General features: G+C 40.5%; 1 protein-coding gene across 3 annotated transcripts in view; it reads right to left on the reverse strand.

Moving 5' to 3' along the window:
• slit1a (slit homolog 1a (Drosophila)) overlaps window positions 1–20291 on the reverse strand; it is a 125419-nt gene that overhangs the window by 38569 nt on the left and 66559 nt on the right. For 2 of the 3 annotated variants that reach the window (XM_030155982.1, XM_030155983.1), the window contains exons 9-20: window positions 20130–20277; window positions 14604–14675; window positions 10297–10368; window positions 10135–10206; window positions 9733–9876; window positions 7445–7608; window positions 6501–6524; window positions 3187–3331; window positions 1816–1890; window positions 1572–1715; window positions 1336–1479; window positions 345–511 (exon numbers count right to left, since the gene is read on the reverse strand). In XM_030155982.1, coding sequence (XP_030011842.1) covers window positions 345–511; window positions 1336–1479; window positions 1572–1715; window positions 1816–1890; window positions 3187–3331; window positions 6501–6524; window positions 7445–7608; window positions 9733–9876; window positions 10135–10206; window positions 10297–10368; window positions 14604–14675; window positions 20130–20277 — 1371 coding nt within the window. The remainder of the gene's footprint in view (window positions 1–344; window positions 512–1335; window positions 1480–1571; window positions 1716–1815; window positions 1891–3186; window positions 3332–6500; window positions 6525–7444; window positions 7609–9732; window positions 9877–10134; window positions 10207–10296; window positions 10369–14603; window positions 14676–20129; window positions 20278–20291) is intronic. The other variant, XM_030155984.1, reaches the window with a different exon arrangement.

Consider the following 20291-nt stretch of genomic DNA (forward strand, 5'->3'; position numbering starts at 1 on the left):
GGTCAATAAGGCAAACAGCTCAATAGCCCCACTCAGCCCGGCATCGACCGGCAGCTTAGGAACTGCTGAGTGGCAATCTATTCACTAAACAAAAGAGTGGGACAATAGCAGCCATTATTTAAGATGATCTCAGACACTTTATGCAGCTCTGGTACATTATGTATTGAGGTCGAGAAAGCAATGTTAAAATCTTCATCAGTCTCCGTCAGACAGGTTAGTTTCAGCAGCGGCCATCTACTGTAATGAGTCTGTTTATCTCCTTTAGAAAAGACAGACAACTTCATTGGAACTTAATATATAATCCCATCAGAAGCAAGGGCATAAGACATGTTGGCAAAACTTACCCTCCTCACAGCGGAAGTCAGGCAGCGCCACATCCTGCAGAGGAATCTCTTTCAGGAATGCTGGACGCTGGCAGCGAGGGTTGCCGGTCACGATTTTCCGGCTCCTCAGCCAATCACCAAGCCAGGCCAGACGGCAGTCACAGTTGAAGGAGTTAGCCAGGAGGTTACTGGGAAAAAAGAAGGAGAGAGGTACAACAAATTAGATGAAATTTAAGAAATATAATAATCAGAATCAGCATAATTGGCCAAGTTTGTGCGCAAAAGCAAGGAATTTGACTCCAGCTTGACCTTAGCTCTCAGTTTTAGAATAAGTATATGTATAAAAATAGAGAATAGAGAATAAAGAATAAGAATTTTCACAAAACTGTACAAATAGTGTGACCCTAAGCGGTAAACAGAACATGGGAGACTTGTGCATATAGTGCAAATATACATGAGGTAATATAATAAAATATAATGAGCAGTGGTGAATGTTTTCTCTAATTTTATTCAAATACAGGGCTTGAGTATTTACATTTTATGCAACTTTATAATTCCGCTCTATATTTTATTCAGTTACAGGTTCAAATCTTTCTTTACCCTCTTGTCAAATGAAAATGATGCATCTCCCAAATGTGTCTCTCCATGTATTAAGCCAAATAAAGTTTTTAAAAATGTTTTTGGATTCATTGGAAAATGCATCGTCATGAAGGTGAAAACAGGTTTGTTTCTCTAAACTCCTGAAAAGTCAACTTTTAAGAGATAAGTGGTGATGATTTTATAGAATATATAGCATTTACAGTGGATTACAAATGAGCTCAACCTTAAGGCAGTAAAATGTAATATACACATTAATGCAGCAGCAACCGAAAAAACATCATATATTCATTTTACTGCAAAATGCATCAACTGCAAGCACATAAGTGAGCTTTGAATGGAAAACTTTAGTGACTATTTTCAAGTAAAGGGTCTGACCCGTCCTATCTTCTGTCACTGATAATGATATGCTTACAGGGTGGAGAGGGTCTGCAGGGTGTCAAAAGCCCCAGGGGTGATGGTTGTCAGCTGATTGTCATACAGAGACAGCAGACGGACATTATGCAGCCCCGTGAAACTGTCATTGTGGACGCAGCTGATCTTGTTGTTCCTCAGCATCCTGAAATAGAAACAGTTGAAACAGATCAGCTCAAAAATGTACAAATATGGTGAGATTTAGAAAACCGACATGCCTGCGGCTGCAATACTCACAGCATACGGAGCCCTTCAAGGCCACGGAACATCCCGCTTCGGACAGAGTCGATCTGATTGGCTGTGAGGTGAAGCTCATTGACAGAAGATGCGCCTTCAAACGCACCGTCCTCGATCTCTGTCATTTTGTTGTTGCTAAGGTTACTGTGGAAAAGAAATGACGGGAGAGAATAAATATAACATGTAATTTTGAGATCAATTCTTGGATGATAGAGTTAGAAAGTAAAGTAAAAAGTTCACTCACATTTTCTTCAACTGGGAGAGGTTCTTAAAAACTCCTGTCGCCTCCAGAGTGGTGATCTCATTGTTGTTGAGGCGGCTAGACAAAAAAAAAGTTGAAAATATTCATTCATTCATTGTCAAGATTAAAATGTACATACTTAAATATTACTTCTTTTTAAATACAGCCTAAAAAATAGCCATCTATTCATTTACAAAGGTCTACTGAATCTTCTAAACTACCTCACGTTTCCCCTCATTGAATCTAGACAACTCAGTAAAACTGGTTTAACGTAACACACACCTTTCTCATTAAATGAACTGCAAACCACCTTCAAACTAAAGACCTCCATTCCACTTCAAACTGTATTATCTGGAGTTTTTAATAATTCATGTAACAGTTTTCATTTATTCTTTGCTATTTCTATTCCATGTTCTCAGGCCTCGCTTGGAGAAGAGATTCTAATCTTACCGAGACTCACTGATTAAATAAAGATTAAAATAAAAGAAGGATAACTGAGGACTGAGGTCATTTTAGATATATTTACCTCCACCGAGGAGGTTGTTGCTTTGTTTGTTGGCTGGATAACATAGAAAGTATTGGACCTTAGGACATGTACCAGGGATAATACATTACATTTTAGAGCACACTGATAAAAAGGTTTTTGCTTCACTTTTTCTAACTCTGTAGGACAGTGTTTTCAATCTTGGGGTCGGAATCTCACATGGGGTCGCCTGAAATTTCTAGTAATTGATTAAAATAAAAACAAAAACTTACAAATAAAAAACATATAGTGAGTTGACAGAGACAATCCCAAAACATAAAAGACATGACAAACTCTGAAGCTGAAACTGAAGCACTGTGGTACTCTTTATCTTTCAAATGTTCATTGTGGTCAGTTTCAGATGCTGCAGCTCTTTCATAATTCATAGTTTGAGTTATTGTTTGTTCAGTATTAATTTGCAGCCTTTAAATACAAGCTGGACTGACTGTAAATATCCTGACCAAGGAAAATAAAATTCTCACTTTGTGCAGTAATCTACACCTGGCTTTTCTGCCTCTGTCCATAATAATATACATTATATAGACTAAATGTCATCTGAAATTAGCATTTATTTGCAACATAATATAGCATTAATTTCATCAAAAAAAAAAAAAAAAAAGTCTCCATTTTGACTGTCTGGGGTTGCCAGAAATTTGTAATGTTAAAATGGGATCATGAGCCGAAAAAGGTTGGGAACCACTGGTGTAGGATATGAAGCTGAATTGAATTACAGGACTGTGGTGTTTGTGGTCTCCTAATTTAGTCAAGAAGTTCTTAATCAGTTTGGTTCATCTCCGTCTACTCTTTCTTTCTGTCTTAATTTCTATAAAATATGCTCTGTGAGTGCTTACAGCTCTGTGGTGGATGCTGGGATGTGTTCAGGGATCTTGGTCAGCTTCAGATTGGAGCAGTCCACGACGTTGGACTCACAGCGACACTTGGGAGGACAGACTGGATCACTGTTACAGGCATTGTTCAGTCGAGTGTCCTCTGTACCTTTAACAAAGAACAACCAAACATACACTCATTAAACTACTACTAAAATCTTCCACGCTGTTGGCTCTAACACAAGCGCTGCACTTTCCCAGGGTGGTCCCAGTCACGCAGCCATGTCCTTCCACATCTGTCACTAGTTTGTCTTGTTGTGACCTAACTAATCTTTAACCTTAGGTGCCCTAAAGAACATCCTTCAGCTCACCTACCATGGCAGGGAGATGAATGCTGGGGGCGAGGGCGAGTTATTTTAGAGGAGTGATAGAGTGGAAGCAGTGGGCTGTAAAGAACAGTAGCAGGGGAGATTGAGATAGGGATGCCAAAGAGGATTTGGGCAGCCAGCTTCAGTGAAGTGGAGCACCTAAGAGAGAGAGAGGACGGCTGAGGGGAGGAGGTTGAAATGATGCATTGAAGGGTGTGTGGACAGGTGGAGTCAAAGGGGAGGAGAGGGAGGAAGTGGAAACAGAAGGGCATGAGGGATGTAAACGCATGCGAGACAGAAGATGTGGAAGGAGGAGAGAGAGAGATGAAAGAGAAATTGAAGATGAGTGGCGGTGGAAGGGTGCAAAGACGTCTGTCCTGAGAGGAAAAGCAAGAATGAGGCAGCGTGGGGAGTAGGGGGAGTGTGGGGAGTGTGGGACGGCTTCCTGCACCTCCTCAGCCTATGAATAGACGTTACGTGCCAAAAAGCGTGCTGCCAGTTACATCATGGCTTCTCAATAATGGAGCAGCACTGGGAGCCACTTAGAACAGTGTGTGGGTGTCTCCGGACGTGTGTATTGTGTCTCAGTGTCTGCGCATAGATGTGTATGTGTGCGTGGACAGCTTCTGAGTGTGCACATGTTCCATTTAGAAAGAACAGCCTGGCACTTTTGTTAGGATAACATTTTGTGTCCTGTTCCCTTTTGCATGCGCACATCGCTGCACCTCTGACTGAGGTTTAGAGATGACATCATCGGGACACCGTGGGGCACCCAGACCACAATCTCGAACAGGAAAACCTCAAATAACCAGGACAAAATCCTACAGCTGAGTATGAAAAACCTGTCCAACTAAAGGGAAACCAATTGAAACCATAACCTAACCCCAAAGCCTCTTTGTGGACGTTATTAGATGTTCAGGCATTGAAAAAGTGAATCACAGAAATAACTTCCTCTGGCTTTGGCTTTTTCTGGAGCTGTGTCATCTCTCAGAGCGCAGGGTGCAGATAGACACAGTAATGCAGGTCATTAAAGAACTTTCCCTCTCTTGGCCAGACAACAGGAAAAGGCATTTCCTGCTACAGAGGAAAAGAAAGTACATCACGACGCTTTGATCCTGAGGATGTAGAGGAGCCGGGGGAGATTCGTGAGCCTGAGTCATCGTCACCGTCACAAGTGCATGGTGGCGACACTTTTACTGTCAGCAGATTTAACAAAAGTGGAGAAAGCACAGAGGAGAGGGATGAGGTTTTTCCTCTCTGAGGCGCAACATGACTCATACATATGGAGTTGTAGAAGTTCTCATAATTCCCTGCAGCTTGGTTGCTCATTATCAATGTATTATGGAATTCCCGTGCTGTTAGTGATTGTGTGTGTGTGAGTACAAGTGTGTGTATTGTGGTGGTTTTCATTGTTATCATTCAGGGAGGCTGAAATTCTCATTAATCACATTTGGCTTTGATCTTCCTTCTGCTTACATAGTACTCCCATTTGTTCTCTAAGTCAGTGTAGTGTGTTATCTGAGCTTATCAGCCAAAGACATTAATTTACGCACACATACACATGCATAGACACTGAATCACACGACGCACGCAGAGTTCGACACACATCACTGCTCCTCCTAGTTATTTTCTTGGAAGTGCTCTTGTTAAGAGGTCCGGAAACATCCGCTGATAGGAATCTGGGTCCTCTGGTGGGCTTTATTTTCTTTAGCTTTTACTGATAGAAAGGACACACTTTCCTTCCCCTCTGTCCTTTCCTAACTCCCTCCTTTTCTGCCCCTCTCGGTGAGTGACTGTCTGTGTCGATGCCAAAGCAAAGAGCGACTTCCCTTTGCCTATATCTGTTGAGACTGTTGGAAAAACAGAGCTGAGGAGAAACAGACGCACTCACACATATAATTCATTAAAATGCACACTTACTTACAGACACTCATGGGTCCAATTTGCTGGTCTCACATACAGACATGTCATCAGAAGCGTGAAGTCTTCAACCAATTTTAGCCTAAAAGCCCAATGTTTACTCTGTGCAGACCATTTCCTCTGAACTTCATCTTATCATTATCTATATTAAAAGATAATTCTGGTTTATTACAAAGTGGGTCTTCAGTAGTTTGGGGTTTGAGGATTTTTTTGTGAATGTGTGGTCAAATTGAAAGAAGAATACGCAAATGGGACTGAAAAAATAAAAGATATAACCATAAATGGAGTCAAACAGTAAGCACGACAGACAATATTGGATGTGTATTTTAGGTCAGGGGTGTCAAACTCATTTTAGTTCAGGGGCCACATCCTCCCAATATGATCTGAAGGGGCTGGACCAGTAAAATAATAACATAATAATATATAAATAATGTCGACTCCTAACTTTTCTCTATGTTTTAGAGTGAAAAAAGTAAAATTACATTATGAAAACAATTACATCAACAAACTATAGTTTAAAAAATATGAATAACATGAACAAAAATGCAAATATATTTCATAACATGCAGGATATTGTTAAATTGCATTTAATTGCAGGTCATTCATATTTGCTTCAAGTTATTCACTGTTTTGTGAAAGAATAGTTTATAAATGCAAACATTTTCATACAGTAATTTTAGCATTTTACCGGTCCGACCTCCTTTAGATCAAACTGGGCTGAATGTGGAATCTGGACTATAATGATGGTAAATATCCTAAGTGTAAGTTTTGCATTTTACAAATTCATCCCACAGGTCCAACTTAAACCTTTGGCAGGCTGGTTTTGGCCCATGGGCCATATGCTTGACACCCGTGCTTTAGGCCATCTTTATGTAATGGACCTATGTTATTAGTCTAATGGGAATTTAGTTTGAGACCCAGTGTGTAATTACAAGTAATTACCTTTTAATTTGTGGACTTATGTAAGTCATGGAAAAAATGATGCCACTACATGGTTGAGGGTGAATAATTAACGAAAGAAAGAATGGTAGGTGTTTACAAGGGACTCACCTGGGATGAAGTACTGCTCTTTGGCTGTGATGGAGAAAAGAAAGAGGGACGGATGTCAGTGAGACCATCGTGGTCCGCATAGCAGTGGTCTTGCTATGCTCCAGAACAGTCATATATAGTGCTATATATGACGCACATGACTCAAGGTGTATGACAGTTAAACAGAGTAGCCTCTAGATGTGGCAGTGTAGAGGAACTGGTAAATATTTGGCTGTTGCTAAGGAAGAATGACATGAGGAGACAGTGAGAAAAAAGAAAGGAAGAAAGAAAAGAACAAAAATGGAAAAAAAAGAGGAAAAATGAAAGATCTGGCCAAACAAGTGAGGCTATAAAGAAGTGTGAAACCTCAGAAGTGCAGAGAGCCACACAGTGCATAAACACAGGGTGAGGCCTGCATAATGCAATGCAGAGGAGTGAGGGGACGAGGAGGGATAAAGGAAACCTGAGCTGGATGAGCCGGTGAGGGGAGATGGAGAGGAGATGGCTGGGAGGGAGGTGGGGCAGAGACTGGCAGAGGGCAGAGGAATGGTGGGCACATACAGAAACTCTAGCCCTTATACCAGCCTTGACTGGTGATCTCAGCTCACTGCGGTTTGAATGTGAAACCAGACTCACAATGTGGTAATGTGGAGGGGAATGGAGAAACAGCGAACGATCCCTCTCTCCTTGGCCCCAAGTTCGTCTGGGGAGATATTGATTAAGTAGCACCAGCACAGCAAATGATAGGCTGAATAAAACCTTTTTGCCAGGAATGATCACTCATTAAACGTGGTAGGAGGTCGAGGGAACAATGCAGAGATAAAAATCCACTCCAAGCGGAAAGACAGAGAATAGAGCAGTGAGAGACAAGTGGAATAAAAACAACAAAGCCTGTCTGAGAGACAGAAGAGAGAGAGACAGAGAGAGAGGCGTGGACACAGTGACATGAGGCCGCTCCATCCTACCGGAGCAGCGGAATTTCTTGCTCTTGATCTGTCCGATGCGTTTGTTTGCGAGACGGCGAGGGCTGGCACAGCGAGCGCCGCTGGTCTCGATGGGGTTGGAGCGCAGGTAGTCGGCCAGCCACTTCAGATTACAGTCACAAATAAAAGGGTTCTGGGCCAGGTGACTGAGGAGGGGAGGGGATAAGAGGTAGGTAGGAAAAGACAGGAAAGAAAAGGTCAAAAAGGTCAAACGACAGCGGGATGAACTGATCATATTTTCATGGACAGTATGAGATTGCAGCTCTGTTATGTCACATTAGAGACTTATTTATGCAGACAATTCTTATTTGGTTGAAAATCAGCAGCTTTATCTTCATTTTGAGCCTGAAGAAAAGGATGAAACACCGATATACAGTTGAGGAAAAAGTTATTAGACCACATTTGTTTTCGTCAATTTCTTGTTCATTTTAATGCCTGGTACAACTAAAGGTACATTTGTTTGGACAAATATAATGATAACAACAAAAATAGCTCATGATAGTTTAATTTCAGAGCTGATATCTAGTCATTTTCCATGGTTTTCTTGATAACCAAACCATAATAACCAATATCACTTCAGTTCTTACATCAATATCTATGGCATTGTACTGCTAAAAACAGTGCTTTTAGGCATTCCATGTTTTTTTTTTCTGTCTGTTTTAGTCACATGATACACACAGGAGTTAGTACTTGATTGCATAACCATTGTTTTTGATGACTTTTGATGGTCTAATAATTTTTTCTGTGACCATACATCTACCTCTGCATGTGGTATGGGGTACTTGTAAAGGAGATTTAAAAAAAAAAAAAAAAAACAATCCATGGTAGTTTGTGTAGAAGGAAATGTAACCAGATATGTGTAAACTGAGGCTGTATTGATCTGATTAAAGTTAATTATTAGTAAAAGAACAATAACTACTAATCTGACCATTGACGTGATGAGCTGAAACTCTTTAATGCCATATGTTTCAGTTATAATTACATAAAAATTAGTCTTATTTAATTGTTTACTTTATTGTGTATTCATTTTGAGTTGCCTTCAAGGATGTATATATTTATTTATTTATTTATTTTTCTGGTATGTTAATATATGTATGTGTATGTGAAAATAATAAGTGAAGTTAACTATTTACAAAAGATGAAAAGGGAATTGATTTTTCATACATTATGCTGACAGGAAGCAAAAAGATAGACTGTTGTGTGGAGAAGGGATGGGATTAAATAAGTTATACTTCCGTATACTACGTGACTGTAAGTGTAGCTGGCAATGCATACCAATTAAACACAATAAATTTTGTATTTCGAGTGAACTCTGTTAATATAAAGGCTAAAATAAAGGTGGAGATTGTGGCATTTTTAGTTATGTGTCCCTAATGAACTGGAAAAAAAGCATATAACTTGACACCAGAAAATCTATCACAGGTTTTATTTATATTATAAAATGTTTTTTTCAAGTAAAAGAGTAAAAAAGACAGTCAAAATGCTGATAATTGGTACTCAAAATGTGAAATGCAACAGCCAGAAACAAGTCTGAGGCAATCGGATGCAAAAATAAACGGCTTTTTTTTAACTTCACAGACACCAGAGTCTATGCATTTCATCTTCACAGAGTTTTCATCAGGGAATAAAAACTTATTTTTGATCACATTTGCAGATGAGACGCAGACGTGGATTATTCTGGGGCTTTGAATGGCCGCATACCAGGGGGAAGGTGCTATATGTATTTTTACTCCTTCTTCAGGATGCGGACAAAACAACAGGCTTGTTTTTGACTGAGACCCTGAAACCCACCGCAGAGTGTGTGTGTGTGTGTGTGTGTGTGAATGTGGGTTTGTGCAGCAATATCCATCCTCTGCAACAGGTGTGTTATCTGAGTGTTTACAATACAGCTTTTTGCACGATAACGCTGAAAATGTTCAACATAGCAGTGAGTTTCAGAACCCATGGTGTGGGGTCTGTACTGATAGAGTTGCTCAGATTTCTTATTAAAATAGATAAAGGGGGATATTTATTTAGCCATGATGGGTGGTGTGTCAGTAACTGTGGTGAAAACAGTGGGTGTGTGCTGTGTCTGATCTCAATCTGGCCGTCGAAACCATGTGTGTCCGTGTGTTTGTGGAGATGATAGATTTATTCTCCTCTCCACCTCATGATTCCATTCCTGTGTTATTACACAGACCTGGGAGTAAACAACTTCTGTGTTGGCTCATGTTTTATAGTGTCAGGAGTGTGCGCAGCAGTATATATATGTGTGTGTGTGTTTGACTCACAGGGTCTGTATTGCTCTTAGTGAAGTGAAGGTGCCCTTGGCGAGGGTTTGGATCTTGTTGTCGTACAGCGATAGCAGCGAGAGATTCTGCAGGTCCTGGAAGGCGTTGGCACGAACGCAGTGGATCTTATTGGCATTCAGCAACCTGAGAAAATAAAAAAATAAAACAATATAAAAAGGGAGGAAAATAGAGAAAGATGAAGGAGTGGAGGAGAAGAAGGAGCAGATGCAGATTGTCACTGTTTCTTTATGCATTCATTCATTATACATTCCATCTAGAAAAGTATGCTCAGGTACAAAGTTTATCTGAAGGTTATGACTCCTTCACTGAGTGGGAGTAAAGGGTTTTTGGTATTCTGTATATGTCTGCAGAGTATCAGCAGAGCGTGTGTGTTCTACTTACAGCAGTTGCAGGGCGTACAGGCCGTCAAACACCCCCTTGGGCAGGTCGGTGATCTTATTTCCATACAGCACACTGGAAAATCACAACACAGACATGATTTACACATGGAATATGACAACGGAGAGGATATTTATGTACACAAACTCAGTCCCGGACACTTACAGGGAGTTGAGGGAGCGCAGACCCTGAAAGGCATCGGGAGCTATCTCTGAGATCTGGTTGTTGCTCAGGTCTCTGTGGTTATGGAAGAAGGCCAAAGAGTCAATAAAAGTGATGGAGGATGTTGAAAATGTTGGAAAAACTCAACGCATAAGTCCCTGACCCGTGTGTTATCTGGGTATTACCAGTGGGGGGGACTTTGGGTTGTAAAGTTTTTGGGGTAAATGTTGTGTGAATTGGTTCGATTCCATGTCTCTCCTGTATTTGATGGTGCGCACCTTCAAGGGATTTGATGAAATGAAGCGGACGGACGGAGTTTCAGAGCTTCAGAGCCAATCTAAACATTTACTTGTATTACTTGCGGCCTATCAACTGGCCCTGTGTTGCATCAAGGTGTGTGCTTGTGTCTGTGTGCAAGTTAAAATGGTGTACAGAGCCAAAAACCAAAGCGAAATACAGTAGACTGCCTCTGAACATTGGCGTTGTTAATAGGATCCACAGGCCTCTCCCCACAGGATAACCACTAAGCCTGTGTGTCTATGTGTTACTGTGTTTTTCTGTGCAAGTGAATGCAACAGTAAAAGGCAGAAAGAGAGAAAGACAGATGAAGAGAGAGTTAATGGAGTATGTGGACTGAACTCCAGTCGACTGGATACCTTTGAAGGAAAATCATCATGTGGTGAAGAAGAGGGATATTTTCTCATTTGGGGGTAACAGTTAAATAAGTACCCATTCGTCTTCCTGCAAAGGACTGAGGTTTCCTGGAAAAGAAAACGTGGCGAAGGAGCCAACATCTGCAGCGGTGTGTGTCAGTAAACTCAGACACTGGTGTGTTTGTGTATGTGTCGGTGTGCAGGCGCTGTTACTGCATCCGTGTCTTGAGAAACGGTTCATGTGTAGGTCATCCAAACTGGGACAAGGTGAGAGAGAATGTGTGTGGTTTCATATACTGGGACAAGGGGATACTCAGGGTCAAGGGAGGCATTGCACACATAACTGCACACACCATAAATAAACAAACAAATACCCAGATGCTTGCATAAAAGCCTATTTAAAACTTTTTCTGACCTAAAGTACTTAACTACTTTACATACATAATATGCCAGAAAGCTGCCACTACATAATCATGATTGAAAAAAAAAAATCTGACTCGATCCAGGACAGTGACCATATTCAAGATGATGTATGAGCGCTGTCTACACATGCTGTGTAATGACAGCGTTGGACACAGGACAGACTGGGCCAGTGAGGGCAAACAGCCAGCTGAATCAACAGAGGCCGAGAGGGTCAACACAGACATGCAGCCATGGATTGTTGTTGCTAAATGCAGAATCAGCAGTAACAGTAGCAGGCCGTGTCAGTTTGGGAGAGGGCAGCATGTCACACTACCGTAAAATCTATCCTGTTTGAATTTTTAATGAAAAAGCACAAATTTGCATGTCTATTCCTAAAAGGAGTTTGATTATTTTTTTGGTAACAATAAAAAAATCTAAACAAAAGTCCTCAGTTTTCAAGCTGTTTTCCATTTATGTTTTACACATTAACCCAAAAAGACCCAGTGCTACTTTTGTGGCAGTTCCCAAATGAATTTTTTCTGTCTATTTAACCTTTATTTAACTGATTTATCACCATTTATTACACTATTATCCTCTGTATTTTTGCATTATTCACTGTAATTCATGTATTTTTCTATATTTAATTTACTATTAATGTAGATGTTCATAAAAGTTCAGATTAAAGTTGAGGGTTATTATATCAAAAACAGAGAAAACTGAAGAAAAAGGGACTTTTTCAGCAAATACACTCAACAAAAATATAAACGCACCACTTTTGTTTTTGCTCCCATTTTTCATGAGCTGAACTCAAAGATCTAAAACTTTTTCTATGTACACAAAAGGCCTATTTCTCTCAAATATTGTTCATAAATTTGTCTAAATCTGTGTTAGTGAACACTTCTCCTTTGTCCTTTGCTGAGATAATCCATCCACCTCACAGGTGTGGCATATCAAGATGCTGATTAGATAGCAGGATTATTGCACAGGTGTGACTTAGGCTGGCCACAATAAAAGGCCACTCTAAAATGTGCAGTTTTACTGTATTGGGTGGTCCAGGGGGGTCAGAAAACCAGTCAGTATTTGGTGTGACCACCATTTTCCTCGCACAGTCTTCTTCATGAATTCTCTGAAACAGCTTTGGAGATGGTTTATGGTAGAGAAATGAACATTCGATTCACAGGCAAAAGCTCTGGTGGAGATTCCTGAAGTCAGCATGCCAATTGCATATTCCCTCAAAACTTGTGACATCTGTGGTATCGTGCTGTGTGATAAAACTGCACATTTTGGAGTGGCCTTTTATTGTGGCCAGCCTAAGGCACACCTGTGCAAAAATCATGCTGTCTAATCAGCATCTTGATATGCCACACCTGTGAGGTGGATGGATTATCTCAGCAAAGAAGAAGTGTTCACTAACACAAATTTAGACAGATTTGTGAACAATATTTGAGAGAAATAAACCTTGTGTGTACACAGAAAAAGTTTTAGATCTTTGAGTTCAGCTCATGAAAAATGGGAGCAAAAACAAAAGTGGTGCGTTTATATTTTTGTTGAGTGTATATGATTAACTGAACATAAACCAAGTGTATCCATCCACTGTCACTGATCTGATGACCACAGAAAGATGACAAACTGCCTTTTACACCAATTATTTATATGTTTTGATCAACAGGTATTTAACAGTTACATCAGTAGATGGATTTTGTCAGTGGTGAATGTTTGGGTCTTTATGGGTTAATACTGATAATCCCTTGGGGTCATGCTAAGTCAGAGCAAGATTGCTTCTTCAGTTTCTTTTTTTTTTTTTTAACTAGTGTAACTATGGTGATACAGTAGTAGGAAAAAGGTTTTTGGACACCCTTAAAATTTTTACACAATCTCATATATTATCATGAAATATTTGTGGGAAAATCTCTTTTGTGTTTCAAAGGGTACAGCCACAAACAAATGCAAATTTTTTTTGTTTACTGTTAACAAGAAAAAAATACCAAATTTAAATTCTTGACAATTTCAACATGTTATGCCTTGCGTGTATTTCATTATCTTGTTGAAACATCCAGTTTTGACCTCAAAAGAACAGAGCATGTGCAGAAAGGATCATGTGGGTTTGGAGAATGACACAATACCTGGTAGAGTTCAGTGACTTAAGAGTGATTCTTAATGTAATCAATCATAAATGTTTAAAAACTTTTTTTTCCATCGCTGTACTTTGTTAATTCGGTGATGAAAAAAAAAAAATCTAAATCTTTTCTATGATTCTCACAAAAGCCAGTATCAGAGTCTGACCGCATTGATTTTTTAAAACAACAAGTATGCCTTTTATTTAGGTAACCCTTAATAAATATACCAATATAGTTTACTCTACAGTACATGAGTAAGAAAAAAAAGACCAAAAAGTGACATCTCTCACTCTTTTTTAAACAAAACTATAAATTTTCCCACAAGTCAAAGTCAGAGGAACTTTAATGAGCTAGCAGCTGCTTCAGTGAACTTTTTATGGAGTTTTATATGTTGCCATTTGTTAAATTTAACTGATATGATGCAATAAAATGAAGTCTTTGTCTGTCACTTAGACAAAATTAATGCACTGCACGTCCCTGCTGACTGCTCCATATTCACCTCAAATGAACTTCAAACTTTTTTCGGAGCTGGATGATAAACAAGAGTGGAATCCTGTAAGAAATGCAGAGAAACTCTTTGACCTTAAGGTTTTGCTCCGTCTCGCTGCTTCTATGTTGGTCGGGGCCGTTGGTGTTGGGAGTTATAGGTTTGGCTGACCCGTGCACGCTGGCTGGGTGAGCGGACAGCTGGCTAAACGGGTAGAAAAACCACTCTGTCTCAACTACCAGCCTGTCAGTGTTCACTCCCAAAGAGAAACGAAGCCTCAGCCCTCATTCCAGCACATTCTCCATCCCCTCATCATGTCTGCCGCAGTTTACAGTTTGCCCACGCAGGCACAACACACATTCAGCCTGGACAACACCAGCCAGGGGAATACCAGTGTGCAGCAACAAAAGATGAGAACTGTTATTATGCACATGTATCATTGAGTGCTTGCTTTCCATGCCACCCCAAGTCACAGAACAAGAATGTTTTTTTTTTGTTTTTTTTGTTAGACGCAGACAAAATAAATACTTCATGCTGCTTGGCTGTGGACTGAGAAGACTGCCAATTCACAGTCAGTTCTTTTTCCAGCCCTCAACTTCTTGTTCTCATCTGTATTACTTAGCCTTAAGGTGATTGCACTGTTGTACTTACATCCTACGCAGCTTCTTGTACGGAGAGAAGGCTCCGGGAGGGACGGACTTAATCCCATTCTGCTCCAGACGTCTGGAGAAGAGAAAAAAGAGAAGAGAAAAGGAGGAGAGGAGAGGAGAGGAGATACCATCAGTTAACCAAACAATAGACTTCTCCATGGCAACTATACTGAGAAACCCCCCCTGACCTTTGACCTTTGGTGCTTGGCCTGATTATATTAGCGGTGATCTATTCCACAGCTGTAATAGGTCCAGGCATATTGGAGTCATAACATCCTCAGAACCAATAAACAGTCAGAGTACTAAAGTGCTGTGGAAAAGGACTGGAGGGGGAAAAGGCACTGTCTTGGTTTGTGGGAGGGTGTTAAGGCCCTCAGCTAAAAGTCATATTTCTTCATGGCACAACATTTACTGTTTCCAGCACTTATGTTCTCATTTGAGATCCTGGAAATCAATAATGATCTGACTTGTTCTTGTAGAAATTGTCTTTGTCCTATGGGTGTCTGCAAAGTGTCTGCCGAAACCCTCGCAGCGAAATGAAATATGACTTCTTTTAGTTTACTTTTTCCTGCTGAGCCTAAGAGCTGCTGAAGCTGAAGTTGACAAGAAAAAGCTCTGACAAAATCTTAGCATACAGACACACACAAACATACACTTGGTCATTTAGCACAGAACAGTCTCAACCCCTAATCAGTCTCAGATGGTCTTAGGGAAACAGACATCACTAAACCCCATTAGTGTGGGCATGCGTGTCTGTGCGTCTCAGGCCGACTGCTACTTGGGACCGAGCTCAGTCCCAGACTAATTCCCTGGTGTAGCCGGCAGAGGGCTGTTTATCTGCAGGTCAGTTCACAGCTTTTAAAACTGTCCATAACAAGGCTTAGCAGGGCCCGGAGGGAGCCAGCTGTGGGACTGTCTGGTTGTCCTGCGTTGCCGAAATCCAGCAAAGGAACTGGCTGCAGAACAGAGACGTGGGCCTGTACTAGGTGTGGTTGGTCAGTGGCTACGACTGGGCGAGTGAAGGAATCTAAAGATCATTAAAGTACTATTTAACACCACAGGAAAATGAGAAATATGTACAAATCTGCAAAATTCCTTGGCAAACAGAATGTTGTTGATAGACATCTCCCTCCATCCCTTAAGTATGTGATTATGTGAGGCAGGACCATTTCAGTATGATTTACTTATTCTGTTACAGACACTTCAGATTAACTACATGCTACTGAGGCCTCCTGCTATGTGTATGTCTGTTCATGGGGGGTAAATGTTTTGTTAGACACAAACCACAGCCACTTAACAGTTTTGAGTTGCCAAATTTTTCAATGAAGTATATTTCCTCCTCGAAACAGTGGCCTTCATTTATGCAGCGATAGAGGAGCGCAATTGAAATTCTTCGGATAGCAGTGATTCCAGACCACAGATTCCTGTGGTGGACATGCTCTCTCCGTCTGTTTTTGTCTGACTGTCCCAATGTGTCTGTGGATTTACAGCGGAGTGACAGCGTTGCGGTTGCTCTGCCCTCACCATGCGGCAGAGTAGTGGGCCAAGTGGCTTTAGCGCCTTCTCTCATCAACCAGTCTGTCTGACTGGTCCAAACCAGTCTGGCACTCTACATGCTGTTTGCATGTGTTTCTGTGCTGGTTGCCTACGTGCATGCCTACATGCTGTGGTACACCGGTGAGTGTCGGTTGACAAATTCTTCTAAGCAAGACAAGAGCACACAATGAGTCTGACAACTTTGCAGCTCTTGTGTTATCACTCCTCACACATTGATTTGTGCTAACAACTAAATCTGTCACATCAACAAAGGAGGTGCTCCGATCAATTAGTGTAACAGGAAAGAAACAATCTTTCAGGATCCCCTTCGATCAGTGGATCCAATCCAATTTATCTGACTGAACATGTGTATGTGTGTCTGTAAGCTGGTGTTTGTGTCAGCCCAATCAATGCTCTTCATCCTTTTCATTAGAGTTTGTGCATGGTTTTCATTAAGGGGAAACACATTACGCCTTTGGGTATTCACCCAGTGCGTGCGTGAGTCAGAAATGGATGGCAGGACCGCAGCGGCGGATGAAAGGCGGGGGGAGATTTTTATGGCACGGTTCAGTCATTGCAGACAGAGACTATAGTGCATAATCTGTTGTGGTAGTGTTTAGGCTAACTGGGCCTGGTCTCACAAGAGGAGTACAGAAACCAGCTCACATCCCCGCAGCCATAAACACAACACTGGCATTCATTAGGGGAGAACAGGGCAGGGAGGTTGCAGTTCTCCGATTTGTACGTAATGAGAGCAGGATGTGTGTGTTTGTGTGTGTGTGAGTTTCCGAGTGCCTCATTAACAAGGCATTAGGCTGGCCTTGATACCCAGCAGTCCGCCTTGTTGTAATTGAAACTGATTTTATAATGAACTTCAAGAACAGATCAAACCTGCGGTACTAAATTACGGAGCGGAATCCTCCCTTTCAATTATTATATTTTCACTGCTGATCCGCCTCCTCGTATCCGCCTCTGGTGAATTGGAAAGCCAAGTGAGAGGGAGAAATGATGGGGTGAAATAAAGAGACGTGACTGTATTAGAGAGAAGGGGAAACACTGAAAGAAAAGGCACTGTGGGACAAAAACCTGTGAGACTCTTGTGGGCAGGACAGGAGGAGTCTGTGTTTCACCCAGGTCTTGTAAAAGATGAATCAGAGCATAGTGGTTTATTATCAGGTCAAAGTTAAGTACCAATTAGATGTGAAGGGCACGTAGACTTTTAAATGCCTTAACTCATCTGCTGTCCAGAGAGAACCTGCTGTCTATAAAACCTGTGCATGCTAGGGCTATCTTCTTTCTCCCCGTTCTGCCGTTTGAGCTGCCTGCTGGTTATTGGGCTCATAGATCACATCAGAGTCCACCTAAAAACATCTAGGAGAGTACACCGAGGAGTATACAAACCATAAAGTATAACAAAACCTAAGACGGAACTCTATTTACACCCTAAAATCCACTCAAGAAGAAGGGTAACATCTCTAATATTCCATCAAACCCTAGTCTTGTACATCTAACTTTTGTTTCCACATAGTTCACAGATTAAAAAAAGTACATATCAAACTCCACATGAAGACTAAAGATAAACATGTATATGGCTGATTATTAATTGACTGCACATGTCTGGGAGGGAATCCAAAATGTGGGATCATACTAAGATGGTAAAGATGGCCTAGAGAAGATGAAATGCAAACTTTTCAAACAAACATGTTAAGAGCCTAACATTAGTCATTCAGCGTGGCCGCTTGTTCTAACTTTTAATAGCTCCCATAAATATGCACTATTAGGCATATCCAAGTGTTCATTCAGTCCAGGGAAGCTAAATTATCTCAGTTGCTGTGTGCTTATCCTAATGTGCGTGCTTATATTTTACTGTGTTGAAATAAATTAACAAAATATTCACTCATTTTGTCAACGTTAATGCGTGCTTGTAAAATATATTTATATAACTACTCGCTGTTTATTACAGCTCTGTATTTCTTTGCAATGAACCACAGCGTTAATGACATGACATAACATTTTGTCTCAGCAATGGAATTCCAATGGCACAAAAATCAATAAATAGATGAATAATTAATGATAAACATGTGATGACTAATCGATTAATCAGTTGAATTAACAGCGTCTAATTGAGCTGGAAAATCTTTGGTCGAGGACAGACCTGATGACGTCTTTTAAACGATATACAATATTTCATGTGTGGTCATTCATCTGGGTAAGAATGTACCAAGGTGTGAACTGCATGTCCATACTAGGAAATTTAGCACACCACCGCAGTAGAAATGGGTCAGGGTTGTTGGGGAACATGGGATCTGTGACTTCCATGAAAGCTGAGTATTTATAAACAGACCCCATAGGGAGGAGGAGACCTAGAAACTTGCTGTGTCCTCCTAACTACACACATGCTCCTCGAAAGAACATGCAATGCGACCGCTATCGCTCTCCCTTCATTCTCCCTTTTTTCTCCCCATGCATAAATCACGGTGCCTCTGAACCACTGCCACGCAGACTTCTTCGGCATTAAGTCACTGATAAAGAGAGTAAAAGTAATGCCATGAAAATTCCAGCTTTGCATTCCCAGGAATTACAGTAGGCATGTGGGCCGTAAACAGTTAATGCCCAGACAGATGTTGGAGGACTGATAAAGCGAGGGAGGGATGTTAGCAAACCCCTGCATGTGGTTCACAGCCATCTGAGCCGATAAGAGCGTGTAGTCTGAGTCTACGGTCTACTCTCACTCTGCATGTGTCTCTCAAACAGATAAATGTCTCAGGTGATGCATGGTGAGAAAAGCAAGCTGCGACATCATGTGCACATAAAACATTCATGCACAAATCCTCTCGGTCTAGTTAAAGCCCTTCATGAGCGTACACAGGCAGATACATATGGAAACACACATTTAATGTTCAGAATGCCTTGCAGTGTTGATTCAAAGAACAATGCAGCTTTGAGTATGCTTGCATTTCTCTGCTTCTGCTGCCAAGGACACAAGTTGCACAAGAAGACAGAAGATTCTAAACCTTAAACAAAATGAAAAACACAACCTTATTTTGCTTTTGCTTACGGTTCTCAGCTATATTGATAGCACAACTTCAGCCAGCAGTATGCGGTTAAAACAATTGCCTGTGGAGTTTTGCAATCTAAGGCTGTAACTCCCTCCTAACAATTGTATTGTTTTCTTGGACTTCTTTCAGAAAAAATGACCGTAGACTTATATCATTTGGCAAAGATTCGTTGTGTGCTTTGTGATCATCATTTACAGCTGCTTCAAAGGTTTTGAGTCAGGTATCATGTGCATTATATATATATATATATATATATATATATATATATATATATATATATATATATATATATATATATATATATATATATATATGGTATATTGTTGTAGGATCTGGTATGTTAAAATATTTTGATATTGTGTATTTAAAAACATTGGAAATTATGTTTCGTGCTAAAAGCAAAACTCTTCATCTTTGTATTCAGAAAACTTTTAAGTTAAGAGAAGGACATTATAATTTAAGAGGGATGTTTGTGTTTGAAACATGTAAAGCAAGAACAAACGTTAAATATCACTGTCTCTGTTACTGGTGTCAAATTATGGAACAAATTGAAGGATGAAGTGAAATTGTGTAGCTCGCTTTAAGTGACTCAAGAAACTGAATGTAGACTAATTTGTATTCATGTTTTATTTGCTGCAACTTCAGGTGTGATGTTGGAGTAAGGATGGGAGTAGGAGAAGCAGAAATAAGCCTCTGTGTTCAGCTTCTTCCTTTTTCAGTTACCAATTGTGTTAATTTTATGTTTTTTTTTTTTATATGTATGTGTTTTTGTACATAACTGAAATAAAAATATTCATTCATTCATTCATTCATTCATTCATAACATCACTGTAGTTTATAGAAGTAACTGGTCAAACCTCTATATTCTTACAGGATGGATCTTAGCTATGGATCTTTCAAATGCATGCTAAACGGAGTAGGTATTTGCTCACATCTCAGCCATGCTGTCGGGCAGGTTGGCTGGGATTGCGGTGAGACCCTTCCCTCTGCAGTCCACAATATTGTTGCTGCATGTGCACATGGCAGGGCATGAACCTCCTCCTGTGCTGCACGGCTGCAGGTTGGAAGACTCCTGGTGACCTGGAGTAGAGACA

The sequence above is a fragment of the Sphaeramia orbicularis genome, chromosome 15 (assembly GCF_902148855.1).
Source record: "Sphaeramia orbicularis chromosome 15, fSphaOr1.1, whole genome shotgun sequence".
Lineage (NCBI taxonomy): Eukaryota > Metazoa > Chordata > Actinopteri > Kurtiformes > Apogonidae > Sphaeramia > Sphaeramia orbicularis.